The 17,366-nt window shown below is 35.1% G+C and overlaps 2 protein-coding genes across 7 annotated transcripts in view; both read right to left on the reverse strand.

Moving 5' to 3' along the window:
- The window catches only part of LOC138701359 (fatty acid CoA ligase Acsl3-like), a 45,167-nt gene extending 33,880 nt beyond the window's left edge, over positions 1 to 11,287 (reverse strand). For 2 of the 3 annotated variants that reach the window (XM_069828170.1, XM_069828168.1), the window contains exons 1-3: positions 11,244 to 11,287; positions 9,260 to 9,398; positions 6,757 to 6,972 (exon numbers count right to left, since the gene is read on the reverse strand). In XM_069828170.1, coding sequence (XP_069684271.1) covers positions 6,757 to 6,972; positions 9,260 to 9,398; positions 11,244 to 11,257 — 369 coding nt within the window. In that variant the 5' untranslated portion in view covers positions 11,258 to 11,287. The remainder of the gene's footprint in view (positions 1 to 6,756; positions 6,973 to 9,259; positions 9,399 to 11,243) is intronic. The other variant, XM_069828169.1, reaches the window with a different exon arrangement.
- Positions 11,288 to 15,422: 4,135 nt separating this feature from the next.
- LOC138701358 (fatty acid CoA ligase Acsl3-like) overlaps positions 15,423 to 17,366 on the reverse strand; it is a 139,358-nt gene continuing 137,414 nt past the window's right edge. For all 4 annotated transcript variants that reach the window (XM_069828166.1, XM_069828164.1, XM_069828167.1 and 1 more), the window contains one exon: positions 15,423 to 16,996. In XM_069828166.1, the coding sequence (XP_069684267.1) occupies positions 16,842 to 16,996 (155 nt within the window). In that variant the 3' untranslated portion in view covers positions 15,423 to 16,841. The remainder of the gene's footprint in view (positions 16,997 to 17,366) is intronic.

Below are 17,366 nucleotides of genomic sequence, written 5' to 3' on the forward strand. Positions count from 1 at the left end.
AAAAATGTCAATGTCCTTTTGCTTATTGCACCATTCATTTATTATGAACAATTATCCATGTAAATGAATAAAGCAATATTAACATTTTGGAAATTTGTATTGAGACACTAATTTCTCATACAAAATTCTCTGTACTAAAAAAAACAAGTTTTTATACTTCTACAGATACATGACAACATATATACATATGACTACATAACCTACATATCGAACAAATTTTATTATTCCTAATCTTGTTAGAAGTCAATTTATCTGAGAATTACACATTTAATTTTTGCTTTAAAAACCGAGGTTTGAGATCGTTGTACCAAAACTGCGTGAAAATGATTTACTTGAAAAATTTCTCTTTTTTATTTCGTCATTAGAGAAAATAATGTAATGATACAAATTGAAAACTACTTCTATATTCTCGTGAAAATAGAAGACTTGAGTACCTGTGATAATGCAAAAGTGATTATGAGCACGTCTGTCCATCTGCACAGACATTTTTCAGACAATTTATAGGCCAATTATGCACTTTAAATATAATGTTCAATTTTTAAAAAATGCAAACAGCAACCCTGTTGTCCTCAAATGATTTCAATAATTTTTCTTGCACAAGATAACAAATGAAATGAGCTGAGCATTATAACCCCAGGCTCTCATGTTTTGGAGGAATTCTATGCATGTCAACCCAGGTGTCAACTACTTCAGTGAAGAGCATTTCATTCACTTGATTTATCAGTTGTGAGAGCCATCCAAAAATCTGAAATTCATTTTATTTGAGAGTATCAAATGACTTCATTTATGTTTTCTGAGTAGTTAAAATATATCCATATATGCGTAAGGGAACTTGCAATAAACGAGAATCCTGGTCCTGTTAATTTACTGCTACAAAGTTCTACAGAACTACCCATATTTAACAGAAACAGAAAGAAAAATCTCGACTATAATGGAGAGTAGCCTATGTAAATTTTGTCATTTATAGCAAAATCAAAGCTGTACTTATTTATTACTTTCAATAATATTTCTTCACTGTACAACTTCCCACATGGCATTCAAGAAAAAAGGGACTTTCACGAAGGATATAAATGTTTCTAAAGGTTGGACATTCTAGAAACTTTAAAACACTGACCAGCTACTTGTTTAGGCAGCCTATCAAATGAACTCCCATTCCCAACACTCCTGTTACAGACACCTGCTATATACAACGAAAAGCTAGAATGATCTTTAATATCTCTCGTGAACCAACAGAGATTGCCATGTTCAGAAAGAACATGGTGAAGATTTTTGTTTTGATGATGCATAATTTGGTTTTAAGTAGCTACAATAAAATCCCTCTTAACCAGCACCGAAATAACTGGCAATATCAAAACAATGGCACTTTCGGCTGGTCCAGAAAAAAAGTTTAAATCTGTCACATTGCCATAGTCTGGGCCATCAGTTTTGCCACATTAGGAAGTTCACACAAACTTACATATTACCTAAAATTATGTTTATCATTTGTGTTGTGTGATGTTTTTAAATAAAGAAAATACACACAGTTTTTTATGTTTATTTAGTTATGTTCGGGCTGTTAGTGTTGCCACATCAGAAGTTCGCGCAAACTTCCATTTTCAGTGAATATTCAAACTTAGAACTGAATCAGGAATTTGCAAAAAGGACCAAGTCCATATTTTTTGCAAATTGAATTTATACCTGTTTCTGGCTCTCCATACACTCTTCTTGAATTTCAGCATTGAAAGGAATCAAGTCCTATAGAATGTACACATTTAAATTGTGTAACAACATGTTTGGACTGTTATACATCCAAATCCATACAAAAAGCTTTTTTTTGTTGTTTTCTTAAAATTTACTTTTCGGACTTAGTCCCCTTTTGCAAATTCCTAATTCAATTATATTTTATTTATGTTGTGTGATATGTTTTAATAAGGAAAATCCACACAGTTTTTGTTTATTCAGTTATGAACAAATGATAGAGAAATAAGCTTCACATGGCTGCAGTTTCAACATTTGGCACCATGAAATACAAACTTTTTTCTATACTGGTATCCATTCAATTATCCAGCAAAATCTCGAATCCAGAACTAGCATGGTCCCTTTGGTGCCAGTTAAGAGGAATTCTACTAAAGCTATATTAGGAAACATTCTTAAAACAAGTTTTTAAATTTATTTTTCTTGCATTAGGCCTACTTCGAAACCAGATCACGGACTTACATACATCTGTATTATTTTTAAACTAGTTTAGTCTTTTAATGCTTCGTGTGTTTTGAATCTCAATTGTGGTCAGCCAAAAGAAGTTGATTTTCAGGAAAAAATTCTACATATGGCCCCACAATTTATTATTACAAAATTAAATACAATTTGACAGTAACAGGGTTGATGACTGGAGTATAGGGGACCATTCCACAAATTTCTTGGTAATTTCAGGGCATCAGTGGAATTAGATAAAGCACTCAGATTGGCCAGTATCAGTACTAAGAGGAGGATCTGTTTCAATTTTGAGGAAACTTCTTCATGGATCCAATAATTTGTTAATTTAAGAACTGATTAATGATTATGGCAATATGTATGTGATTATATATATTTTTTTAAATTTTAAACCTCATATTTCAGTTTGTTAACGAAACACGTTACATTCACTTAATTGTTTATAACACTGTCCTTGTGGCAACTCTTTAATGAAGGAAAGTTTGTAGCAATAAACTACTCTATAATCTAGGTAATATGTCTTATTTGGAAATATCTGTTTTTATATCCGTGATTTCAGGACCAAAAGTAAAGACTTAAGGTACAGTACATGCTAATTAGGCCCCACCTACATTAAGCAGAAACTCAATTTATAACACAAATAATGTGTCCTGTGAGATTCCATTAGAGGTTTTGCTATGTAAACAGTAAACAATTTTGCAATATGACAAAGAACAATTTTGAAATGCGAAAAATTTGCGAGAAAGTACGTCATGTTCATCAAATTATTGTTACACATATACAAACACGCGGCAAATGAACAGTTTAGGCTATACGTTACCAATGTATGGGTCGGAATAATTTGTAAAAACAAAATTTAGACTATTTGTCTACACTTACTTACAAATGGCTTTTAAGGAACCCACAGGTTCATTGCCACCCTCACATAAGCCTGCAATCAGTCCCTATCCTGTGCAAGATTAATCCAGTCTCTATCATCACTAGACATCGGATTTTTAGGCACTAAAAATTGCAGTTTTAGGCGCCTAAAATAAGCTCAAAATTTGTAAAATTAGGCTCTATTTTAATGAAAATAGGCATTTTAGGCACATCAAGGTATCATACTTATTTCTTTCACTGAAATGTTTAGTTATACACTAAAATACGCACAAAAAAGTATGTTTAAACATTAAAAAAGAATACTATATTATATTTATAAACAGAGCTGCACAAATTTAATATATTGAAACTAATGAAATAATGATTATTGATATCAAGATTACTCATTTTAAGTTATTGAAATTCAGTTCCATGCTCAGACTTTATTATAATTATCTGCACAGTACACCACCAGAATTTTTTTAAATTCTCCACAGTTAACCTTTGCCTTTTGTCACTGAGAATCATTTTGAAAGCAGAAAAACTTCTTTCAATCGAAACTGATGTGAGAGGCGCAAATTTTAAATTAGGTACAATAGAAACATCAATACTTACTGGAACATTTACACTTTCCCCCGATATCACTCTTGATACTTTTTCCAACAATGAAAATCCTACATTCTTATTTAATACGTTGTCCCACTTATTTTTAACTTTTTTCCCAGTTTCGCCCAAAGCAGAATGTATGTTCACTTGAGCTTCCTTTACTATTGCTATTTGGCTACAAAGAGATTGTTTTTCACGTTCTAATTGTTCAATGCTTGCAGGTATGAAAGAAAAGTTTGATGTTATGTAGGCAATATCGTTTTTCACTCGTGAGTCATTCAGACAATTTTTCACTGCTTTCACACACGCTGCACTATCAGTTTCAGGTAATTTATCAATAACTGTGACCACTTCTTTAAAATACATAGAATAATACACCACTGACTGAATCCAGGTTCCCCATCGTGTAACAACCGGCTAAGGTGGGAGTGGGATATCTGGAAAGTTCTCTCTGAATATTGAAATCCTGGATGGGGCTTTACAAGAACATTTTTTTGTGTTAGAAATAAACGAATTGACAAGAGGAAATTCATTCCGGATTGTTTCAGAAACCCTGTGAAGGCCATGTGCTAGACAGGTTACATGCGTGAGGTTAGGATAAAATGTTTTAAGAAGTGGAGCTGCAGCAACCATGTATGAGGCAGCATCAGTACAAAACAACAGAACTTTAGAATCGTCTATATTACCTGAGTATAAAGACTGTAGGCCTTTATTTACAAAATAAGCAATGGCTTGGCTATTCACTTTCGAAAGTTCCTTAACACATACGAGGTGTGGAATCGAAGGTCCATCAGGACTAAGTTTTCCTACTACCATATTTGCTATATACCTATTCATAGGATCTGAGGTTTCATCCACAGAGACCCATATGTAAGAATCACCTATATCCTCCCGAATGGAAGCTAAAGTTTCATTGTATATTCTAAGTAATTTTTTCTTAGGGTCGACTCAGATGGGATATTTTGTTTGCAGTATTTTTGTAAAAACTGTCTTAAAACCGGATTTTCAATTGCATTCCAAGGAATGTTAGCAGCAACAAACGCTCTGGTTAAATCAGCATAGAAATTGCTGCTGAGAATGGATGAAGTAGGCTGTGTTAGTAAAGTTTGTTGCAGTTGATTTTTCTGCTGAGCTTTAGCCTTATGAGCCGCTCCTTGCACATGCTGCTTTAGGTGGCACTTCTTTTCTTGCGAAATCTAAAAATGTAAAGTAAACTGAATTAAAATAAAATCCTAATTGTTGTATTGCCGTATTTCTATCACAAAGTTAGTGGGTTCGAACAATCAAAATTTTAATGACCTGCAAATACTTTAACTATCGGAATTTAAAAGGTTAAAGTGTAGTGGTCTTAAAAAGAATTATACCTCAGGATAGCTCAGTCAATGTATAAATATTATAGGCCTACTCATTAAAATTAATAGAATTTATATATTTCAACTATTGTTACATACCTGTTTGCTACAAATCTTGCAGAATATTATTTTTCCATCATAAGTGAATTCTGAATATTCTGTTAGCCATTTCCGGATCAATGTAGATTTTGCACTTATATTTTTCGGCATTATCGCGTTAAACTTCACAGGAAAACGTCCTACCGCTCAAAACTTCTCAACACAAATAAGGTGAGGGAAAGAGCAACTGTTAACGAGCATTCAAATGAACCGTTGTTATTGAGATTCAATTGGACAAAAATACAAAGTTCCACTTATTGTTGCATTTCCTGGTAGAGTTAACACTAGGAGGGCCATTCTTTTAAATATTTTGTAACGGTTTACCCTACTAATTCGCAGTTTTACGTCTTTTCATAAATATTTCAAAAACACTCTTTCTCCAAAAATTGTGATTTTATGACACTCTGAAGGGCAGTACAGCTAATCGGTTTCAGACCGAAAACAGTCATTTTTATAGTATAGTATATCTCTGAATTGATAGTAGCACATGTTGTGATTGTTGCCTGCTTCAAAACTAAGGTTGGTTCTTTGTCGGCATTTATGCCTCCAAACATGTTAAATTCGGTGAAATCTATTGCGAGTGTCGTGAGATTCAAAACATTTTGTTTCCTTTATCAATGGTTTCATGGCCGGTGTGAAGCAAACTTTCCACTTTTTAAATGCCTTAAATTTCGCAGTGAATGCATGTATAAATTATAATAAGTAAGAGGAAAATGCGAAACTTTACAGTGAGTTAGGCATTTTTAGGCGAATATTAACAAATTAGGCTCTAATAACCGTTTTAGGGCATTTTAGGGCACTATAAAACTCTTTGAATACCTTTCAATTTCCATGAAACACAAATATTAATAATTATTTTTACTTTTCTCCTAAAGAAACAAAATAGGCATTTGCCCTAGAATCCGATGTCTGATCATCACATACCACCTCCCTCAAATCCATTTTAATATTATCCTCCCATCTACGTCTCGGCCTCCCCAAAGATCTTTCTCCCTCCAGACTCCCAACTAACACTCTATATGCATTTCTGGATTCGCCCATACGTGCTACATGTCCTGCCAATCTCAAATGTCTGGATTTAATGTTCCTAATTATATCAGGTGAAGAAAACAATATGTGCAGTTTTGCGTTGTGTAACTGTCTCCATTCTCCTGTTATTGTATGGATTCGTAACAAGTTGTTTTTTACGGTGATGGGTTGTTAGCCCTTCGCCCAACCCCCAAACTGGAGGACCACCCCTTATCGGCTGTCCACGACTCTTATTCAATATAGTCACAGCTACCCTCCATATCTGGAGGCCGTCTCCTCTATCCGCAACCTGAGGACGTGCCATGCTGTGGTGATAGGGACCTACAATACATGGATTTGTCTACACTTATAGAATATGAAAAGGAAGCAAGACTAAGATCCTTGAGCTACAGACTACAGCAGGTTGAATATTCCACTCTTAAGAGTTTGTAAATGCAATGAATCTTGAATAATTCGATATATCTTCCCCTAAAATAACTACTATGTAGTATGCAGCATGAGAAACTATGCTAAATTTAACGACTAATTTTTAATTCACCAGAAACATTGCTATCACAACCATAGAAGGCAGTTACAAAACACATTGACAAAATAAAACATTGACCACGAAATTAAACCTCACCTTCTTGAATACCCGTTTGTCAGGCTGGATTTCATCCTCTTCAGCAATGATCTCCCGTGTCCCCAAACAACGCTTATTCTTGTGCAGCTTTGCAACATAATGCAGCATCTTCTCCATTGTATCCACTCCTTCCCTCAATAGCTGAACATGGGCTTCACGAGGATCTTGTAAACTTCGGTATGTGATGGATTTCTCTTCTATACCAACAGGTTGGGCCTTCAACAAAACATATACAGTTTAAAACCATTACTCCAATTATGATACACATTCTATTGTTGTCAAGTATGGAATCAAATGGAGGCTTGTGCGAAAGAAGAAGACTAATGACCGTTAAGAATTTGCGAGAGTTTAGTAATATTCGTCACTATATATTAATTTTCACCTACCCACGGTGCATTTTTGCATTGTATTAGAGTACGCAAAAGAACTATATATATATATATATATATATATATATATATATATATATATAGACTAATACAACACACAAAGTAGGTCTAAGCAAATGATTCCCCGTGTATTTCCTAATTTGCTTAAGTCATTTTTCTACTATTTTAAAAAATGTTCCTTTAATTTGTTTCCTAAAGCAAGATGCTCCAAAAACCCTAACGTTCTTACGAAAACAAAGTGTATTATTTATCACATAGTTGAACACTCATTTCAAAGACTACTTTGAGTTTTTGAAGACTGAACCAAGAATATTACACGAAAATAGACATTACCTACATTACTTCCCAAACACAAATCATACCTCATATCAAAAATCAGTTACACAATGTAATACTCTTGAAGTACGGTAGTAAGAGTAGAAAATGTTTATTTTAAACAAACACATTTTCCTAAAATTCATAAAAATTGTCCTTTCGTTAAAACAAAAGTAGACAATCTTTAGTAAAAAGTAATTAAGAAATTTAAACATTAGTAATATTTACAAAAATTAAGAGGGAAAAGTGAGGCGGCCGGGTAGCTCAGTTGGTAGAGCAGCTGACTACGGACTGGAAGGTCCGGGGTTCGATCCCAGGTGGTGACAGGATTTTTTCTCGTTGCCAAACTTTCAGAACGGCCCCGAAGTTCACTCAGCCTCCTATAAAATTGAGTACCGGGTCTTTCCCGGGGGTAAAAGGCGGTCAGAGCGTGGTGCCGACCACACCACCTCATTCTAGTGCCGAGGTCATGGAAAGCATGGGGCTCTACCTCCATGCCCCCCAAGTGCCTTCATGGCATGTTACGGGGATACCTTTACCTTTTTTACCTTTAAGAGGGAAAAGTGAAGTGAACATTATGGGTACGTAAATTCAGCAGCAATAATTGAAACGTTAAATGAAGATTTATAATCCAACTGTAAGGAAAGTCTTATCAATGATTTTACTGCAGAACATCATCTGAAATTATTTTTTTCATTACTATCGCAAGTATAGATACCAGTCTATATACAGACAGGAAACAAATCAATTCATATTTTTTGGAGGCATAATATAAATGCAAAGTAACAACTAACAACTCTCCTGTAATCATATTTAATACAGGCTGTAAAATTATCAGATAAGTAGAGCATCAACACAACAGGAGCAACAAATTTGCTGTACAGTAGGTATTTCAACCTTATCACTTTCTGATCTTATCTGAAAGCCTGTAATTGGAAACTTTGGAGTAGCATAGTAAATTTCACGTTCATTCTACATAATCATCTACTGCTTTAATCATTTTTTATACTGAATTAGTTGTAAGTTTATAACTCGACCAAGAACCAAAATTTTTACTACATTGAATTTTTTAACCACATTGTCACGATTCATTTGAACTATCCTTTTAAAAATAAAAATGGCATCCATCACAATAAAACAATTCCAGCACAGTAAAAGCACAGTCTAGTATATACAGTCACGAAGCTCAATACGTAGTAAATATGCATCCATAGATAGTTGCTGACCGCTAGGATTGCTAATATCACCTCATTACAGACAATGTGAAATATTACTGGCATAGTCTTTTGTTCCTAGCACCCTCACAACTCAAGCTTCGTGACTGTATATACTAGACTGTGGTAAAAGTCAGAATACATATTATATTAAAGAATGCATTTTCGATTTTTATTTTTATGAATTTATGTTCAATGAAATGAGATTTGGGTCTGTTTCTATTCTCGACTACAGAACTGCATTGCTCTATTTCTACAATGTACCTGAATGTTATGAGAGAAAAAAGTCATTTATGCCTTACAGCTTTTACATTGCATTATAGTCAACTAGTGGCTTGTGCAGCATAAGCTGCAAACTAAGTTCATTAGGTGTTCAAATAAAAATTTTTCAGATTTATTTTCAATTTTGAAAGTTATTTGCTTCCATAATAATGAAACATACTCCCTCTGAATGTTTTTTTTTTATGGCAAATACTTTTTCTTGAACCTCTACACCTTCAGTTATTGAGTTTCAATGCGAAAATGCAAGTAGCAATGTCAGGATGCTCAGTGGGTACGAAGCTTTTGTTTGTTATCAGAACTTACTTTAATTCTTCTTGATAAAGTCTTCTTTTCCCATGGCCTGTGTAATATGAGGTATACTGGATATGTGATGATATCGCACACAAAAGCCAAAGCTTTTATGGCGCCTATGGTGCCTTCTATCCAAAAGCTGCCCATGTTCCTGCAATGCAACGACTGCAATGAGCTCTGCACCTTCAGACCATTTGCTTTTCACGTCACAGGAGAGTTCTTATCTATTATAGGTGGACCCTGTTTGTTTTCGATGATACTTCGGATCTTGATCAAATATTTCGAGAGATAAGCCAAAACGTGTTATTACTGCTGATTGTTTAAGTAAACATGCTGCGACATTTTGTTGCATATTCGGTTATCACATCTACCCAGCGATGCAAGATTCTTCAGCAACAAGATAAGATTCCTAAATCTTAAATCACATAGAAAATACTGCAGTAGAACTAGTATGAACTGGTTAACAGTAATATTTTTAACAGTATTTCTTGTCTACTCCTTTCTGATAATCCTATCACTGAACATTTTTAATCTACTTCCAGACCAGTTCTTTCAATAATTATCTACAAGCTAGAAATGTCTATTGAATATTTGACTTCACTTATTAAAATGCCGAAATTTATAGGGCAATATGAAGCAATACTGTTCGTGAAATGGGCAAAGTTGAAGTATATGTAAGCTTACTATGTAACAGGCTCATGCATGTGAACTTCCCAATACATACAATGTCAAATTGTACATTACATGATATCCAACATTAAGATATATGGATCATATGTGGAGACTAAGTGGAATGCAGAAAATTGGAAAGATTGGAGAATTCTGAGTTTAAGTAAAGATTAATTCTTTGGTCTTTCAAAATACATCTGTTATGGTAACAATTGATAATCTAGGAGAAAAATTCGCTCCGGTGCCGGGAATCGAACCTGGGTCCTTGGTTGTATGTACCAAGCACTCTAACCATTGAGCTACGCCACTGAAGGAGAAGGATTTGATCCGGTGCTGTGGATTGAACTTCGGCATAGCTCAATGGTTAGAGTTTTGGTACGTAGAACCAAGGACCTGGATTCGATCCCTGGCACTGGAGCGAATTTTTCTCCTCTAATATCAATTCTGGGTTTGCAGAAAACAATGAATGAATGAATGAATGAGGAAATTAAATAATATGAAACAGTATGATCTGCATGCATGTTTAAAATGTAACTGCATTTATATTGATTTACTGATCCCTGGAATAAAATTCATAATTTTATTGATGAAGTGGGGTAGAAATCAATATGGTTGTGCATTTTATGTCAAGACATGCAAAATGAAAAATTTGCTACTTTTACCAGGGAAACAAAACCAAATTAATATTTTGTGGTGTTCCTATTTAATTAAATGAAGTAATTCAAAACATTCTTATATACGTAGGTATCTGAAGTCAAATGTGTAACAAGTAGCAGAAATTCTAATGTTTGAGAACATACTACTGTACAAGTTTAAATAAACATTGTTTTTCCTACTAGAAGAATCGAGTTAAAAGTGTCATGATGCTGTAACATCATACTTTTAATTACAATTCAATGTGTCACTACAGTCTTCATGCCTAGCATAAGCAATGCAGGTGATATGCTAAATAGTTTTTGTACATGCTAGATTACAAACAGGCTAACATTTTCTTTGCAATCTCAAGGGAAAAAATGGAACTCTCTGCATCAAAATCCACAGTTAATTCCCGATTTACCACGAAAATCGTCTGTAGCTGCATTTAGATTGGCAACAGGCCATGATTGTTTGGCCAAACACCTACATAGAATTGGAATATATCAGTCCCCTAACTGCCCATTGTGCAACTCAAACCAAGAAATGGATTCGGAACACCTCAAAATCTGTCCTTCAGTGGCTGGCCATGATAATATCTTTGAAAAATATTGGAGTGCAAGAGGTCAAATGACTTTATTGTCAAACGCCTGGCATTAGAAAACAACAACATTTTTTTTGCACATTTACTCACTTTTCTTCAAACATGTTTGGATTTGCTGGAACAAGGAGGAAAACGCAATTAGTTATTTGGTTGAAATAGGTATGATTTTGAAATATATATACTCAAGACTAGAAAAGCTATCATGTGGCTAGCAAAACTGACTTTTTTAAACAAAATACATGCCCAGAGCCGACTTAATTTATAATCAGGAATGGAAAGGGGTTTGATTTTGTGAAGCATTTCGTTGAATTCAGTACACATTAATTATTAGAATATATCCATCTTAAGTTTAATTTACTTCGAATTATTTATTTAAAATTTACTTTCGCTTGTGTCCCATTTTAGTAAACCGAAATAAACCAGGAGTGATTAATATATAAAACATCGCACATGCATTGCGCTGTGGGGACCATTTGCGACATTTGCCTCTCAGTACAATTAATTCTAGTAAGTAGATCCCCAGATTTATACACACTATAGGTTAAGAATGGTACCGAGTGCATTAGAGTGGATGTGGCGTCCGTTAAAAAGGGTTTAAGCCTGGTTTACAGACTCCGAAATCTGAAATAGGCACGGACTGGAGAAAGCATCTCAGTAGTGGCTCGTACCTGAAAAAGGAGGTGAAGCACAAAATTATTGGAAGGTTTTCAAAGGCCATGTAGGCTAGTTGCATTGATAATCGGAACTCTATGTAACTAAAGTAATTCCCTCCCATAAATTCCCATGATATTCAATCGTGAAAGTGTTTTTTATTGTATTCATTTCTGACAGCTATCAACGCACTTACCGGTACATGTAAATTAAGATATTATACTTATTGCTTACACATAAATACCGATGGATCCACCACAGAAAACCTTACTGGAGCTGGAGTTACATGTATACATTTTTCCTTTCATCATTCTGTTGGCAGAGACACAACAAATTATGATGGTGAAATAGAGGCTATACACGTTGCTCTCCGACAATTATTAAATCTTCCCTTAAATAAATATAACAAGACAGTAATTCTTTCAGATTCTAAAGCTGCAATTCAGGGAATATGTTCAAATGCTACAAGGAAGTCAACAAAAATACGAGAATGCTACAAAATGTTAACACAACTCCAAAAAGTTAATAAGATTGTCCATCTCCAATGGATTCCAGCACACTGTGGAGTCATGGGGAATGAAACCGCAGACACACTTGCAAAGAAAGGCACAATAAAACAAAAGTCTAAATTTAATTTCTCATATTCCTCAATAAAACGCTTGATCACTACAAAATTTTCTCATTCATACCTACAAGAAATAGAATCAAAAGCTAAAGACAAAAAATGGATTACACTACTTTCCAACCCAAATATAATCCCCCAGAGACCAAGGAAAACAGCAGTTGCAGCCTTCAGACTACTGACAAATAATGACTGTCTAGCAAGTCATCTCTACAGAATAGTTATCTCAGCTTCACCCATATGTGTCCTGTGTAACAATCCAGCAGAAATGAATGAAGACCACTTGCACACCTGTGAAGCATTAAGATCAGAAGAAACTGCAGTTCAAAAGTATTGGAAAGCACGACTGCTAATGGCTTCATTGCCAGATACAAGGCACTAGACGACAACAACAACAACTTATTGCTTACCTATCTTTTGTACACTAAGTTGATCCTCTGTTCCTTCAGGGCTGCGAACCTGCCAATAACGTTCTCATGGAGGGGCTGTGATTCCATCATCTTGTCCAACATATATTTTTGGAGCGAAATATTCCCTAACGCTAACAGTCTCTACTGTGACAATGAGTTTCTCTGTTTTGTTTTTATTCGTTTAAACACAAGAAGCTCCTCTCGACCGACACGCTAGTAGATGGTAGTATTAAAATGAGGGAATATAATTTACACACTTCTCCAAATATATCTTTGTGTCACGAAGAAGTCTAGCACTTTCCCAACTGGTACATTCCTATATTCACCGTTCTGGTATAAAACTGAAGTTCAGTTTTTAGAACCTGCATCTTTTTTTAATATGCTCAAATAGCTAGCTTATAGTGAAAAAAGCGGATCATGTGGGAAGTTTCTACTATAATTGTCAAATTTGGAAGTGTCAGCAAGGCAGATGAAACGAAATTTTTCTAAATCCCCAAATCTTTTACTGATCTGCATGATGATGTTGTCAATGATCTCAAACAACAATATCTTGTAATTACGATCATGTTCTACATCACTTTTTCCACTGTAGTAGCAGTCTGTATTTTCTCCCTGAGAATTCACTTCTACTTTTCGCTACGTTCAAAATTCTAGCATAGTGCAATAGGTCTATCTGAAATTTCCACATTAAGCAAAGAAATGTTTTCGTCATGGCCCGAAATGATAATTCTGCTTGCTTAAATACAAAGAAGCGTTGATGACTGACCACATAACATATGTTTAAACAAACCGTTTCAATATATTGCACTAACGGGAAAATTTTAGAACATGGATTGCACCTGCCATCCCCTCCCCAAGTCACTAGGGGACAGTGGGAACTGTGGGTAATATAGGGTGGGGGGGAGAACGGCAACATAAGATGTGGGGGGAAAAAAATTACCTGCTTGAGGGTAATTTCCCTCTTCCTTTCCCTCCCACCTCGAGGTGGCGCATTTCTCAAATGGAGAGAGATGAAGCGTGAGAACACAAGAGAGGGAGAAGTCTGCAAGGAAAGTAGCTAGTTGCAAGGTAGGTGCGGTGGGGGTAGAGGGGAAGGGTGCAATCCATGTTCTGGAGTTTATCTGAAAAGGCTTTTATATCATTATTAATACTACCCTTACATCATACACTGTCAGGTTCAGCATCACTGCTATCATTGTTAAAAAAAACTTGAATTCAAACTTAAGCAGTGCACTCAATCTTACGACTTTCGATATTATTAAAAGGATCTTCGTTTAAAATAAGATGCATCTATTACACAGGATTTTTTTTTTTAATTTCAACGCAAACAATTGGGATGCATCCATTATGCAGGTAAATACAGCAAATCCTATTCTCTTGGCTATGCTGGTTGCTTTCCACTTCTTCCACAGCAAGTATAAATGATTAAACAAATAATTATATCCCCACTTCGAAGTCGTCTCGTTTGTAGTGGTAGGTAGCAATTTTGTGGTAGGAGATGCATTCATTGTTTGCAGACGACCAGGTTGTCATAGCCAGAAGTCGAGAGGATGCTAAATGTATGATAAAGCTTTTGGAAGCATTTGAAGTTTTGAGGTCTTGGAGTCAATATGAAGACAATGTCTATCTAGTTATTGGAGGAGAGGGAAAGATATTATATTGCCTCAAGGGACCATCAAGACTGTTATGCATTTTAAACATTTCAAGAAGCTCGATAAAAATGCTGAATGGGATTCTATGAAGTAGGAATCTTAGTTGACAAAGAAGAGAATCCTTCAAACAGTCATTGAGAGTATTTTAACTTATGGTGCCGAGAGTAGGACGTTAGTAGAGGCAGAAAAGTAGAATGTTGGCAGTAGAGATGGATGGGATCCGAAGAGGGGCCAGGATATCTAGGTTTGAAAGAAAGAGAAATGAAGATATAAGATAGCTAATGGAAATGGAGGAATCTGTTATCAAGAGAACTGAAAGACGAACTCTACAATGGTATGGTCACGTCAATAAAATGGATTGTGAAAGACTTCCTAAGACTTTCCTCCATTGGTCACCTTCTGGAAGAAGAAAGCGTGGATAGCCAAGAGCATCATAGAAGTCTGGTGTAATCCAAATGACGAAGCAACATAATCTGAAGGAAGGGGACTGCCTAGACCGAAATATGGAAGATGGGAATACAGGGTAACTGCTGACAAGTGGAAATACCCTCAAAAGAAAAAGAAGAGATACATTTGCCTCATTTAACGTGAATACTGCCAGGGGTTAAGAATATGATTTTACAGTTCCCTTAATTTATAAGCCTTAATTATCCATTTCATTGGAAGCAAGGAACAATGGACAGCTACATACATGAAATTAGAATGTACTTAATAAAACTAATACATTTATGTAGTTTTAATGAACACAGGATGTTCCGAGGGTTTGATTATTATCAGAGTCCCTCTTGTTTACATTTATATAAACTCACCTAAGTTTAAATTACAGTCTCACCCACATCCGTTTCAAGATGAAGGAACATAATGGGGAAAATGGAAAGTGGAAGGGATGCAAATATGGAATGTCGAGTTAATCAGTAAAGAATTTCCCATATAGTACAACTTCCAATCAAAAGATTTATTCAAACATTCCATAATTTATTTTAATTTCAATATGACAAATGCTTAAATGTGGACAAAATTAAATTTTTAACTGACTTCATTCTCAAATTTATTGCACATACAAACAATGTATATAACAAGACTTGTATAAACTGATGCACCAAGTCCACTCAATTGTGTACCTTATTGCAGATTAAATTAATTCACTGAAAGTGCATATACGATCTGAAGTAATTTTGACAATATATATAATAGATATATCCTTATAAAAGATAAATAACACACGCACACGCGCACACATTCAAGCTTCAGTGTTCCCCGACATGACAGCTCAGTTTCAACAATGAAAGGGGAATATAACAAGAATGAAAGAGATCTCAATGCACTAATCCATACTCCACAATTAAACATTGAAGAGAATCCACCAGTTCAAATAGCTGAACTTAGTAAACTACATTTGATGGAAGAGATTACGGCACTTTCCAATTGAATTGGGGGGGGGGGGGGGAATATGCAATAAACACAAAATATATATATACAGCTTGGGCTATAAAGATGAGCCCCAACAAATTATGTACACAAACATTCGTAACATACAATTTCTCGTGTATTCATTACACTTAATACCAAGAGGTACAATGCTAATTTCAGACATACATAAGCAAGAAGCGAAGTGATCTTCATATAAACCAAACAGAATAAAGGTACATACAAAAATAGATTATCACATAATTAGTATATCTAATGTCGCCTACCAGATGAATGTGATGTTAGTGCAGTGCAATTCATATGAAGCCATGTTGATCTGGCCAGATTTACACGTCCTTGCAATTGGGAACACAATTAGACTAGCACTTTCCTAAATTTCAACACCACACAAATTGTTGGTAAAAGATCCCTGTTTCATGCACAGCATGTCAGAACATTACACAAGTCTGTTCAACTCACAAAATTCACTTGATTCCATTTACAGTTTGTCCGTTCAGAGCCGAAGCACTCCAACTTCCAAATTCACTTCAGAAACTATTTTGAAAATCATGGGAAAATTTACACATACATAGAAAAATCATGTACCATATGCAAGAGCAAAACATTTTTATATAAAACATTTTATGCAAAATACTGTTATTGGCTTCATTATGCAAAGAACTGTATACAATACTTCAGCTTTGTCACAAGAAAAGTCTCACAGCAAAATTACGTAAATTTGGGGGGAAAAGAAAAAAAAATACTGCAAATATACTCAATTCTGCTACATGACGAAACTAAATGTAGGACCACAGCCTGCTGAATGACCCCACAACCTGACCAAACAGCTACAGCTTAATTCTCTTGCCAGACAACCTTGAGAAATGCTTCTAGTAGATTATACATAATCTCGCAGAAATTTCACTCAATAGAGTCAGTTCCAAGATCATGAAGCGTACATACGATTAATCTCGTGCTGATATCTGTCTTGAATGTCCTTCCTTTTCAACTTGAAAGCAGCAGTAACTAGACCCATATCTGGAGACCACACTTCTGTGCAGAGTTTAACTGCAGCTGGAACTTCGAACTTTTCCAGTTTACCTGTAAAAATGAATTTAAAAAAAGTTAAATTTACTCAGTTAATTTTTATGGTACATTTTAGTAAAGCACTATATACAACTAACACTTCATCAGTTTCGGAACATGCAATATCCTGAAAGGAAGTTAAGAAAATTATTATACAGTGGAATCTCTTATCTTCCTTGCAATCGACTGATCATATTATTCGATGGTCTTCCCATATGCCCCCTCTCCCCATTAATCACGAAAACCCAACTAAACAAGGGAATAGCAGTGTGCTAGACTTCAAAAATCGAAGCATGTACAACTACACCTTCCTTTATCACCGTTTCCATTCACAGCATCTCACTCCACCACTCACCCTTGACTTTCCAATAAAGGGTATATTGAG

Source organism: Periplaneta americana, chromosome 6 (genome assembly GCF_040183065.1).
Source record: "Periplaneta americana isolate PAMFEO1 chromosome 6, P.americana_PAMFEO1_priV1, whole genome shotgun sequence".
In the NCBI taxonomy this organism is placed as follows: domain Eukaryota; kingdom Metazoa; phylum Arthropoda; class Insecta; order Blattodea; family Blattidae; genus Periplaneta; species Periplaneta americana.